Source organism: Pimephales promelas, chromosome 16 (assembly GCF_988280905.1).
Source record: "Pimephales promelas chromosome 16, fPimPro1.hap1.1, whole genome shotgun sequence".
Lineage (NCBI taxonomy): Eukaryota > Metazoa > Chordata > Actinopteri > Cypriniformes > Leuciscidae > Pimephales > Pimephales promelas.
Genome location: NC_142784.1, coordinates 22290078 through 22302820, shown reverse-complemented (window position 1 = coordinate 22302820; position 12743 = coordinate 22290078). Strand labels below are relative to the sequence as shown.

General features: G+C 39.0%; 1 protein-coding gene across 5 annotated transcripts in view; it reads left to right on the top strand.

Annotated features, from left to right (window-relative positions):
- sez6b (seizure related 6 homolog b) overlaps window positions 1-12743 on the top strand; it is a 182048-nt gene that overhangs the window by 163165 nt on the left and 6140 nt on the right. For 3 of the 5 annotated variants that reach the window (XM_089121235.1, XM_089121233.1, XM_089121234.1), the window contains exons 10-16: window positions 4873-5069; window positions 7510-7704; window positions 9411-9602; window positions 9774-9968; window positions 10163-10201; window positions 10300-10408; window positions 12380-12479. In XM_089121235.1, the coding sequence (XP_088977361.1) occupies window positions 4873-5069; window positions 7510-7704; window positions 9411-9602; window positions 9774-9968; window positions 10163-10201; window positions 10300-10408; window positions 12380-12479 (1027 nt within the window). Of the gene's footprint in view, window positions 1-4872; window positions 5070-7509; window positions 7705-9410; window positions 9603-9773; window positions 9969-10144; window positions 10202-10299; window positions 10409-12379; window positions 12480-12743 lie in introns of all 5 variants that reach the window. The other 2 variants (XM_039670918.2, XM_089121232.1) reach the window with 1 other exon arrangement.

Here is a 12743-nt window from a genome sequence, read left to right as displayed (position 1 = left end):
ACAGTACATTTTTAATGATAAGCCATATTTGAGGTTGATGAATTAAGCGATTGTTTGGACATTCAGTAATTACCAAAAGGACCCACCGTTAGCAATCTGTCCCTCATGGACTGCGTGACTTCAATATTTCCCGTGGAATTTTTGACGAATAAGCCTCTTCTCTATTGATTGCAGCCCTAATAGAAAAGATTACAGTTACAGTTCAGTTACAGTTTTTGCTAGACCAATGAGAAAAGTCTTGAATGTATCATTGTGTTTGAACCAATATGTTGAGTGATTCAGTGACTCACTGATATAGACAGTCACTTTTTTATTTTCAGAATAAATCAACATTTTTTTAACAAATCAGTTGAATGAATGATTCAGTTACTCGCTTATAAATACAGCCACTGATCAGTTGCTGATCACCATGTAAAAATGCTGTAAATTATGGCCCATGGGTAAATTCTGGGAATTTCTACCATTGGTGAAATGCAAGCTTAAAATACTTTCTGTTTTTATCCGTGTGGGCACGGCACCAGCTATGCCAACTTCATGAGCTTGATTCCCAGGGACAGCAAAAGCTGAAAAATGGATGTGTACCTTGAATGCAATGTAAGTCTCTTAAGATGAAAAATGTAAACGTCTTTTTGTTTCTAGACTAATTTTGGCCATCTTATATTCAGCAGCCTTTTCATATGTTGCATCAGTGTTTGAATCCATTTTTATGGGGTATAGTCCTAACTGACCATGAGCTGTTGATTTATTATTATTATTTCTCTCATTTTCCCCTAAATTGTTGGCATTGGGTTTATAGTTGGCTTGACTGCAGAGCTCTGTATGTGCACCTCAGACAGTCACAGCCTTTAGCAGGCTTGTAATAAATCAAGGCTGTCTCATCCTCCAGGCACCGAGCCAGAACCCAGACCAATATTTAACTTTCTAATTAAAGAACAACTCTGCAAAAACAGAGGAACTAATTTCTCTCCTTTATTTGAGAAAGCTTGATCCTCTAAGTCTCCCTGGAAATGTTGACAATCCAAATGAAGTTTTAGTCTCTTATATTTAACTGGCTTTTCCAAAAGTCAACATTGTATGGCTATTCATGCAAAAGTAACTCAGGCTTATCCATCTTCATCTCTGGAAAGTCCTGTGTTAATTTGCTTGAGGATTATTATTATTTTTCTTCTATGTGTCATGAAATTGGCGGCCTGGGCAGCTGCCCGATTCGCCAGTGCCAAAAAACGCTACAAAAAACTCTCCCATTTCACCACATCCCAAAGGTGCTCTATTGAGACCTGGTGACTGTGGTGACCATTTGAGTATGGTGAACTCCTTGTCATCCTCAAGAGACCAGTTTGAGATGATTTGAGGTTTGTGACGTGACGCATTATCATGCTGGAAGTAGACCTCAGAGGATGGTATAGTGTGGTCATAAAGGGATGGACATGGTCAGCAACACTACTCATGTAGGCTGAGACAATTAAACAATGCTCAATTGGTACTAATAGGCCCAAAGTGTGCCAAGAAAAAATCCCTCACACCATCACACCACCACCACCAGCCTGAAGCATTGATACAATTCAAGATGGATCAATGCTTTCAGGTTGTGTACGCCAAATTCTGACCCTACCATCTGAATGTTGCGGCAGAAACCGAGACTCATCAGACCAGGCAACACTTTTCCAATTTTCTGTCATCCGATTTTTCTGAGCCTGTGTGAATTATAGCCTAATTTTCCTGTTCTTAGCTGACAGGAGTGGCACTGGTGTGTCTACTGCTGCTGTAGCTCATCTGCTTCAAGGTTTGACGTGTTCAGAGATGCTCTGTAACGAGAGCTTATTTGATATGCTGTTGCCTTTCTATCAGCTCAAACCAGTCTGGCCATTCTCCTCTATCGTCTGGCATCAATTTTCTCCCACAGAACTGCCTCTCACTGCCCATCCTCTGTAAACCCTAGAGATGGTTGTGCGTGAGTTGATCAGTAGTTTCGGAAATACTCTGACCAGCCCATATGGCACCATCTACCACACCACGTTCAACGCTTTCTTCCCCATTCTTGCTCAGTTTGAACTTCCACAGATCATCTTGACCATGTCTACATGCATGTTGCTGCCATTTGATTGGCTGATTATATATTTGCTAATGAGCAGTTGAACAGGTGTACTTTTGTGGCCATTGAGTGTGTATATGGGGGTGGTGATGGCACAATGGATAAGACACGTCTTTGGTGAGAGACTCGGGTTCGAATCCACTGTGAGACACCAATGTGTCTCTGAGCAAGACACTTAACCCCTAGTTGCTCCAGAGGCGTGCGACCTCTGACATATATAGCAATTGTAAGTCGCTTTGGATAAAAGCTTCAGCTAAATGAATAAATGTAATGTAAATGTATATAGTATTATTATTATTTTGGGAATTGTTTTTACATTTTAATATTTTTAGTACCTTTTGAATTAGTAACTCTGTTGCATACCTGTTTAACTTTTTTATTTAGTTCATCCTGCAATTTTACTATAAATAACTGTAGGTTTTAAAGACATGCAGGGCCTTGCTGTGCCCTGGGAGCAAAGCTGTTATTGGTATGTCGAGCACTGGCCCATCGTGCCCAGCCCTCGGCACAGGGGATTTGATTGGAAATGGTGTTTTTCCAGCAGGGCAATCATTCAGGTATATGGTTCTTCACTAAACAGACATGGGGCAGAGGAGGAAATACTGGCTTCTGGATGCCGCTGAAGAATTTGTTCACTCTCATACAAACAGTTGTGGCCCATAATCCACGTAAATTACAGATAGGCTCGGTTTTGCTTGACATATGATGGATCATTATGTATTAGTTTTTCAAAGAAACACCAGACGCAAAATCCATACAAAATACTCCCATTAATCTCTCTCTCTCAAACAAAAAAAGCAATTAAATGCATCTTTTCACCAGCAGAAATGTATTTCGACCATCTCTGAGATGCAGAGAATGTCTTTATTGACATTTCTTTCTTTTTTTAAAGGTAGTATTTGTCACTTCCCTTTCAATGTGCTGAGCAGAGGATGATGTGTCTGCGAGCCTCATATGAGAATTTAATGCATTCTGATGGCGGCTGTGTTGTCGGCCAAGTCAAGCTGAGCCTGTTTTTGTGATTAAACAAAATGAAATTACTGCTAGCAAATGGAAAGCATGATTGATTTTCTCGGCAGATACGGTGTGCGGCTACGCAAAGGCTTGTTTAACTTCATCACAACAAATCCAATAAGGGCTGACACAGTTTCACTCTCTATGGTCCTCAGAGCAGGTCAGGAACTCTTCTGGCTTAAATGTGTCTCCCAGTGGAAATAGAGACGGAGGTTTTCCCACATACAGTACTAGAGGGCTGTTGACAGTAGAATAAAAATACATCTGAATGTAACATGAGTGTGTGCACGTGTGTAAGCCATAATTTAAACATCCTGTCTTCATTTTGCTTGAATGTTACCATTCTAGCTCATACAGGCAACAGAACAGAGATGATTAATTATTCCCCTCTCCTCAGTAATGACTTCCATTACTGCCCACTTGTGATTAATTAGTGACAAGATAGAGTGTGTATGCCACCTCCCTGCCCAACTGATGCACACCCCCTCCACCACTGACTGGCCAGACTGTCTAGTTCTGGTGGACGTCACCCAACGTTAAAGATCACTCACGCTCACATAGACATATATATGCTGTAGTATACCTCAATATATATATATATATATATATATATATATTTATTTTTATTTTTTTTTAGTATTGGCCGATTATTTGTGCAGCAGTGAATCAGATGTCAAAGTCATGGTTTTCATTGACTGGGATTTTTGTCACCTTTGTGTAAGGTTTTCAGGTATAACAAAATGTTCTGAAGGTCATATATTCTCGAGGCATTCAGCAAAAAGCTTGGATTCCCCTCTGGTTTAAAAAAAAAAAAACTCTCTGGTTTGATATTTGATATGATTCAAAACTGAAGTGTGGACGGGAGAGGCAGTTATAAGTACTATGGAAAATTCCTACCGACAATTCTACTGAATATAATATACACTACAATTAAAAAGTTTGGGTTCAGTCAGTGAGAGATTATACCAGGATGTGTTCTACTGTTTTCAACATTGATAATAATAGGTGTGCAACAGTATGCGTATTTGTATTCGGTAAACGTGTACATATTTAATGTCATTATAATTATAATATGTTTCTGCCCTGTGTTTACAGTTGTAAAAATGAACGTATTTAATTTGATTTGCATTACTATATTTTTTTTTTACTAAATTTTCACATGGGTGTTCATAAGTTAAACCCTAGTAAATTCATAAATTGCTATTTAAAATGGTAATAACAATTTTTTTTAAATGTCTCTAAAATGTTCAAAAACCTATGCCTTTGAATTAGACTCTTTAATTCTAATTGTAAAATCTACAATAGTTCCACAACGAAATTCAAAGCATGTCCGTGATTGAGCTTCTCTTGAATTTGCCACAGGGAAGCTGCCAAATGTTCTCTCTCTGGCTCCTGAAAATCAGGAAACTGATTTTCCAGCTATTTCTAAACATGAGATAGGAGGAGTTGTTCCCCCTCTGCTGAATCATTTGCTCTTTACAGTTTGAGTGAAATGAATGTGGTTTGTGATTGCATGACTATCGAAACTGTGGCCAAAAAAAAATGCTTAACAAAAGCAGTGGGTAAACATTAAACAGCAGACAAGATTTCATACGCAGCAAGGACAAGAGAAAAGCGCTGAGGCTGGACAATAAGGACTAGAGGAAGAGAAGTGAGAAGGGAGGTCAGAAATCTATCAGGGCCCCTGGTATTGCTTTGAGGTGAGACCTGAACATCTGAGATGGAGGATTAGTCTGTGACTGACATGTTGTGTGTTATCTGTTCAGTCTCCACATGGGAAAGAACGACCTGCTGACTTTCTACGACGGAGATGACCTGACTGCAAAGATATTGGGCCAGTACGGCGGTTCCCGTCCTCGTTTCAAACTCTACACCTCCATGGCTGATGTGACCATCCAGTTCCAGTCGGACCCTGCTACCAACATCTATGGCTACAACAACGGCTTTGTGGTGCACTTTTTTGGTAATTACTTGTTTAACCCTTTCTATGGCACTTTCTCAGCTTCATACATGTACAGTACATATTCGAAATGTTGGTGTCATTAAGATTTCAGCAAGGGCACATTAAATTGATCATAAGTGACAGTATACATATTTTTATCTTTTTCAAATAAATGCTGTTCTTTTGAACTTTTTTATTCACCAAAGAAAAAAACAGTCCTCAATATTGATAAGCATCATGTGACACTGAAGACTGGAGTAATGGCTGCTAAAAATTCAGCTTTGTCATCACAGGAATACATTACATTTTAAAATATATTCAAATTATAAATTGTAATAATATTTCACAATTTTTCAGTTTTTTCTATTTAAGCAGAGAGACTTCTTTCAAAAACATTAAAACCCCCTAACTTTTGAATGGTAGTCTCATTAATCTCAAATGTAGTCGGATGAAGCTCATTAGTTATCTGCTTGCTTATGAGATTCATTTGAGATGCCGCAGGGATTGCCAATCTCAATTTGATGGAAAGGTGGTGAGGAGACGAAAGAGGGAGAGAATGGTTATAGAGCAAGAGCTGCAGCTGGTTTAGCCCTCACCTTTCCTGGGGATAAAGTGAAGGTCATTCTATCAGCTTCTCTCGGTGACCGACTTCTGTGCCACATCAGATAACATTATATTAAGTTCTATTCTGGGGGTGGAGGAATGCAGATGATTCTTCGAGTGGAGTGAAATAGACTGTTTTTTCCATTTCCTTCATGCAGCACATAGGGAAGATTCCTTCGGCAGCTCCTGCAGGTGCAGAGGATTTGGCCCTGCAGATTCGCTAACAATTACAGCGCGTTTGTACTCATTAGCCGCATTTGCCGGGTGCCGTGCCCTCCACAGTTTTGCCAATCTAAGAATGGACATCAGCAAAATGCCTGCCAGCTGTCTTGTGCTGCTCTATTCATATTTTAATCACAACCAAGCTGATTCCTAGCATTTGATTTATCAGTCATTAGGCACAACACCTGTGGTTTGTTCGGGGACATGGTGAGAAACAAAGAAATTGTTTGCAGGCATTATTGAACACTCTGTTTCTCCCTCTCTCCCTCTTGCTCTGCTAATCAATCTAATTGAGTCTAACTTCATAGGAAAGTAAAGTCATGAATGGGAACTCGCTGATTTCTCAGTTGTTTCTTAGAGAAAGGTGAGTGAGAGATTAAATGGAAAGAAATGGAGACCTTTGATTAAAAGGATAGTTCACTCATAAATTAAAATCCTATCATTTTTTCTTGTTGTTCCAAACCTGAATTGTTTTATTCGGTGAAACTCAAATGAAGATTTTTCAAAACGGTTTTTGTCCATATAATGAAAGTAAATTCGTACCAAAAACAACATTGATCTCCAGTCCTGTTCATTGTATAAATAAATGAAAAAAGTTATTTTATGTTCCGTGAAAGAAAAAAGTTTGGAATGACATAAAGGTGACTGAATATGACAGACTATTAATTTTTGGGTGAGTGATCCCTAAAAGATTAAATTAGATCTCTTAGTCTTCTCTCTTAGAAAACAGTCAGATTAAATGGAGAGTCTTTCCTTTGGGATGAGACTTTAAAACCGAGGTCCTGACTCTTTGTGGTTATTAAAAAAACCCAGGATGCCCTTTGAAGAGTAACCCGACATCCTAGCCAAATTTGCCCATTAGCCTCTGTCCAACATCATCATGGCCTCCTAATCATCTCCATATATATTCTGATTGGCTTCATCACTCTCTCCACCAATAAGCTGGTGTGTGATGGGCGTTCTGGTACAATATGGCTGCCGTCGCATCATCCTGGTCCAGTTGATGAATTCCTTTCCATATGTTTGAATTCCATACCATATGAATTCCATACCATATTGGTATGACATGAATTCCTTTCCATAACTATTTGAGTGCCGAGAAAAGCGTATTTGTAAATGTAACAATTTGCTCAGTTGCATTTGGTTTGGGAGAATTTGATGAGAAATATTTAAGATCACTTGATAATCTCTGATTTTCATAGCAAACACTGGCATGTTAGCAAATCTAAGAGCATTGATGAGAGCAATTCAGAACATTTTAATCTTCCAAAAATGAAAATTCTGTCCTCATTTATTTATTCACCATCATGACATTCTAAACCTGTATGACTTTCTTTCTCCTGTTGAATTCAAAAAATTGTGTTTGTTCAATATTCTGAACAATGAAAGCATTTTGGTGATCACTGTCTTCCATAGTATGGACAAAACAACACCAAGACATTTCTTCAAAAGTCAAAAATTGTCAAATGATCTCAAATATGTCATAAGATTCTCCCAAAACAAGTAATCGGTGTAATGCAAACATTCACTTTATAGCTCTAAACTCTCACAGTGTGTAAGCAGATATCTCATATGATTGTAGGAGAAATATCTGTGGAAAAGTTGATGCATTTGCATTTTTTTGTTCTTTTTGCAGAGGTTCCCCGTAATGACACCTGTCCAGAGCTTCCAGAGATCTCTAACGGCTGGAAGAGCACATCTCACCCTGACCTGGTACACGGCACGGTGGTGACCTATCAGTGTTACCCGGGCTTTGAGGTGGTGGGCACCGAAATGCTCATGTGTCAATGGGACCTGACCTGGAGCGGAGACTTGCCCAGCTGTGAAAGAGGTGAAAACACACACACACACACACATTCATGATGATAACCACTCTCTAAAATCCATTTTCACCCCATTTCCAAACCAGCACGCACTGCCTATTGATCAAGAGCAATTCTGTGCTCCAAAACTAGATGAGCTTTTGAATTCCATTTGAGGGGGGAATTTCACAAGTGCCTGTTTCGCCTCTGAAACTCGGTCCCATTCAAGGACAGGTGAGGACTGATAGAGGACTTTGTGGGTAATCACTCACTTTTCTTTCAAGGGCGACTTTACGGATGAATCAGGCGCCATTTCACTTCGCACTCTTGGTGCATCTTCCTCTATGTGCTCACACGTTACGATACCTTTGTGAATGATTTCTGTGATTTGAATTATTTCGTTCTACAGCCTCGCATCAAGTGTTTTAACAAATTTCAAAGCCGGGTAGCTCTGTTGTAACCATGTAAATCTTGTCGCATGGCTATTGTGTAGCTTGGACTCACTGTGTGTGAGTGTGTAATACGTCAGGCTGCCAGGCCGTCCGCAGACTTTCATCGCTTGAAGTATCCACAGACAGGACACACGTATGACCCTAGAGCCGCTGTCCCTCTCAAAAACAGCAGGCCAAAAGCAGCGGGGACCGTTATACGGTTCAAAGCTTCTCACCCGCCACGCAAACATAATTTATTTTACTTCCTCTCCCGTCTCCTCTTCCTGCCCCTCTACTGCTGGGGAGAGAATTGGGTTTGGAACTGGGCAGGCTGGAGCGAAGTCTTTTTTTTTTATACAGCACTGTGTGTCCGTACACTGCCCTGAGATCAAAGTCACATGCTCCTCTTGCCTCACAGTCTGGGTGAGATGAGCGGTGGCCCCTGGCACTCTGATTGGATGTGGAACCACATGTATGAAAAAATACTGGTTCAATGTACTTTGAGTTTGAATGGACCATATATAACTTTGGATAAACTTTGTCTGCTAAATGCAGAAATGTAATGTAAAAAAGCAGCAGCAAAAGATGTGGAAACTGCAAGAATAACTAAATAAAATTAATTATTTATTATAATCCAAAAGCTTTGTTTGCTCAACTAATTTTTGAAATTAAGTCATTGGTGCCACCCTCAGGTGAAAGTGAGAACTACAATACAAATCAACTAATTTGTTGACTAACTTTGAATGGCTAACATACTGAAACGGACCCCTAGTGCAAATACATTATAGTGCCATGTTAATGTATTTACATGTTTTATTATGAAACTTGCATTGCAAAGCCATTCAAGTAGTCTTTTTCGTGTAGACTACTGTTCAGAAGTTTAGGGTCCAGAACAATTTTTTAAGTTATTATTTTTATTTAAATAAAAAATTAATATTTATTATTTTTATTTATTTTATTTTATAGCAAATATGCATTAAATCAATCAAAAGTGACAGTAACGAATTTTCAGAAAGAAAAAAACAATCTAATAAATACTGTTCTTCTGAACTTTGTAAGAATCCTACAAATTCAGCTTTGCCATCACAGGAATAAATTAAATTTTGAAATGTATTCAAATACAAAAGTGTTATTTTAAATTGTGAAAATATTTCACAATATTACTGTTTTTACTGCATTTTTACTGTAAATAAATGCAGCCTTAGTGTGCATAAGATACCTAGGGCTTTACCATATCAAATGCACAGTAGAGACTTGTGCACCTGAGATGAATTTAATATTGTTTCAACTCTTTTCTGTACCAGTCCTGTCATGCCCAGACCCAGGGTCAGTGGAGCACAGTCGCAGGGTGATGTCCGGCCCGCGTCTCATCGTAGGCTCGACTGTCCAGTATATCTGTAACAAAGGCTACTCACTGTCAGGAAACAGCCTCCTCTCCTGCTACCATCGTGACTCCACCGGCCCCAAATGGAGCGAGAAACTGCCCAAATGCGTTCGTGAGTGCCTGATTTTATTCTCAAATAATCTCATATATACACCTAAAGATGCACACACATAGTGGTTGTTAACTGTATAATAATACAATTTAATCAACTTGCAATTAAGTCTGTACAGTTTGAAGAAGTCACATTTGTGAATGTGTGTGTATGTGTTTTTGTGTTATATAGCTGAATCGTATGAGCCGTGTAGGAACCCCGGCACTCCACCCTACACCATTCAGAGCTCCGAGAAGCGTGCGTATCAGGCTGGGGAAACTCTGCGCTTCTCCTGCATGAGTGGGTATGAGCTCCAGGGTGAGCCTGTTCTCCGATGTGTCCCCGGGCACCCTTCCAAATGGAGTCATCCACCCCCACTGTGCAAAGGTAGTCCTTGTGTTTTGCAATGTTCATGGTGTGTGATCTGCATACTATAATATTCAAGGTCTCTTTCCTGTCTGCAGTGGATGTTAATTTATTGATATGTTGTTTCTCTTCAGGGAAGGGAGTGTTTGTTTTGAATAATTGGTATGACATGCAACATTTTCTTGTTTTGTTAAAAGCTCTCACTTTTCTCCCAGCGGTAACACAGGAGTACATAGATGAACGTAGGCTGGATGGTAAGAACTTTTGCATCTTAGAAATGCACATGGATTTGAAATCACAGCTATCCGTCTCAACTTATTTTATGTTTTTGCTATACTTTGTCCCCTACTAGTGGCCAGTGCAGATTTCAGCATGGAGGGAGCCAGTGTGGCTGTTTCCATTTTCATACCAGTGGCTGTAATCATAATTATCATCATGTCGATATATTTCTACTTTTCAAGGTAAGTGGTCCCAAAAACGTTTTGTACACTTATTCTACACTTAAACATTTAAACATTACCGTTCAAAAGTTGGGTTCAGGACGATTCAATCGATCAAAAGTGACAGTAAATATGTAAAAAAAAAATGTAATCTAATTATTTATTTATTAATTTAGTTTTTTGAAAATAGTTATTTTAAATAGTAATATTATCTCAACACTTTTACTGTATATTTGATCAAATAAATGCAGCCTTGCTGAGCATAAGAAACATTAAAAAAATCTTGATCTGAGGTCTTTATTCTCCCACAATTCTGAACAAACAAATTAAACAAACACTAATTTACAGGTTCTGACAAAATGTTAATTCCTGCTGTCTATTTAATGACAATGATTCGCCTGTATCTATTAAACATTTGACAAGTACGATCGTACTGAATATTCAGATCTGCATTGCCGCTGTCGCTGAGCCAGAGAGAGCAGTTGTCATGTGTGGAGCAGCTTCACAGTCTTTTCAACCACACAGTATTGTTATTTCTGTTACAGTTATTTAAATGTTAAATTAATATGAATCATTAAAAAAAAAAAACTAATCATGAATGATTAAATTACTCGCGCACAAATACTCATTACTGGATGAATCAACATCATAGCTGTCAACATTGAACATTGAAAATAAGGGAGATTTCCCAGAATCCATCCCCCAAATAAGGGATTTTTTTTAGCCTCAAACTTTAAAAATAAAGCACTAATCATTAAAAGTCTAAAGAGTTTATACAGTAACTAGCCTACATATGTGTGAGAGAGAAAGAGACAGTGTGTCATTTAAAAAAAAAAATCATAGAGGATGTTTAAATACTAATATTAGCTTACGATGGAAACGGAGGCGGAGTTAGTGGTGCTTCTGCGGGAGATGATTGGGAGAGGTTTGTCTGTGCACCTTTGCCGATCAGAGCGCACGCTGACATTGAGTAAAGCCTTTATACTCGACACATCCGCATGAGCGCGGCAAAAATTACAAGTTGGCTGAGCAAGACTGGTGTTGTGCCGAATTTCGACCCCTGCCAAATTATTACCCCCCTAGCATTGGTAGGTTTAGGATTCGTTGTGGGGGAGGGCTAGGATTAGGGGCGGGATCGGGATTAGGCAATCAGGTACTGACTTCAACAAGGGGGGTAATAATTTGACAGGGGGTCGAAATTGGCTGTGCACAGCTTTTTTGTAACAGCGTGCGCGGCGCCGCATCCTAGGATATACGACTTCAAGCCGAATCTGTCCGAGCTTGTACGTCTCACACAATCAGAGAGTAAAAATACGGAATATTTTACAGGAAAATGCTAAATCGGGAAGATAGCGGGAAAAAAGCTAAAATATGTGAGAAACCCGGAAAAAACGGGAGGGTTGACAACTATTGAACCTCTTGAATGAATAAGTCAATGACAAACGCAGTTTTTCAAGTCACTTGTTGCCACCTACTGGTGTAACAATGTAATTGATACAATCTTTGCTTGAAGTCATTGCTTTTAAAAGGTGAAAAAATGTACTCGTATTTTGGTCACTACTGTCAAGATCAGTGTTTCTATCCAAACTATAAACTTTTATCCCAGTACTTCTGTGATCATTTTAATTATTGTAACAGTGTGGTTTAATTATCATAATACTGTGTGGTTTAAAACGTTTGTGAAGCTGTTCCATACAGGACAACTGCTTTCTCTTACTCAGCGACAGCGACAATGCAGATCTGAATCAAAGTTTCACTACGATCGTACACTACGTCAAATGTTTGATAGATACAGGTGAATCATTGTAATTTAGGAGTAAAATCATGTTGGTGTTTGAATTGATATCATGATCTTTTAACGATTACCTCATGGTTTGACATTTTATTATGTAATAATTGCAATAAAATGTTTTATTGTTTAGTTCAAATCTCTCTCTCCTCTGGTTTAGGCCAGTGCAAGGCATATTAATAGTTGATGTTTGTTTGTTTCAGGGTGCAGGGGAAGTCTCTACGATTGTCCATGTCCACATCACCACAATATGATCACATCAGAGGAGAGTCAGCTTTTGAAAACCCCACTTACGAAACTGCAGTAAGTAAAGCATGTGCTCACCAAAAGGCTACATCAGCAACCTCCTTGCAACCTATCACTTGTAATAGCATATTACCCATCGCAACCATTTGTAGTGATATTTCAATGTAGACTGTGGGGTACTCATGTGTTCAGTCTTACAGGTGCACATCTGCACTTTGAACACCATCTGTGTTGCCATATTGTGGGTTCATTTCTGTAATCTAATTAGCTGTAAAGTGGCATTCTGGAGTTGAAATGAAGTGGCACAAAAAGCCACGCCCT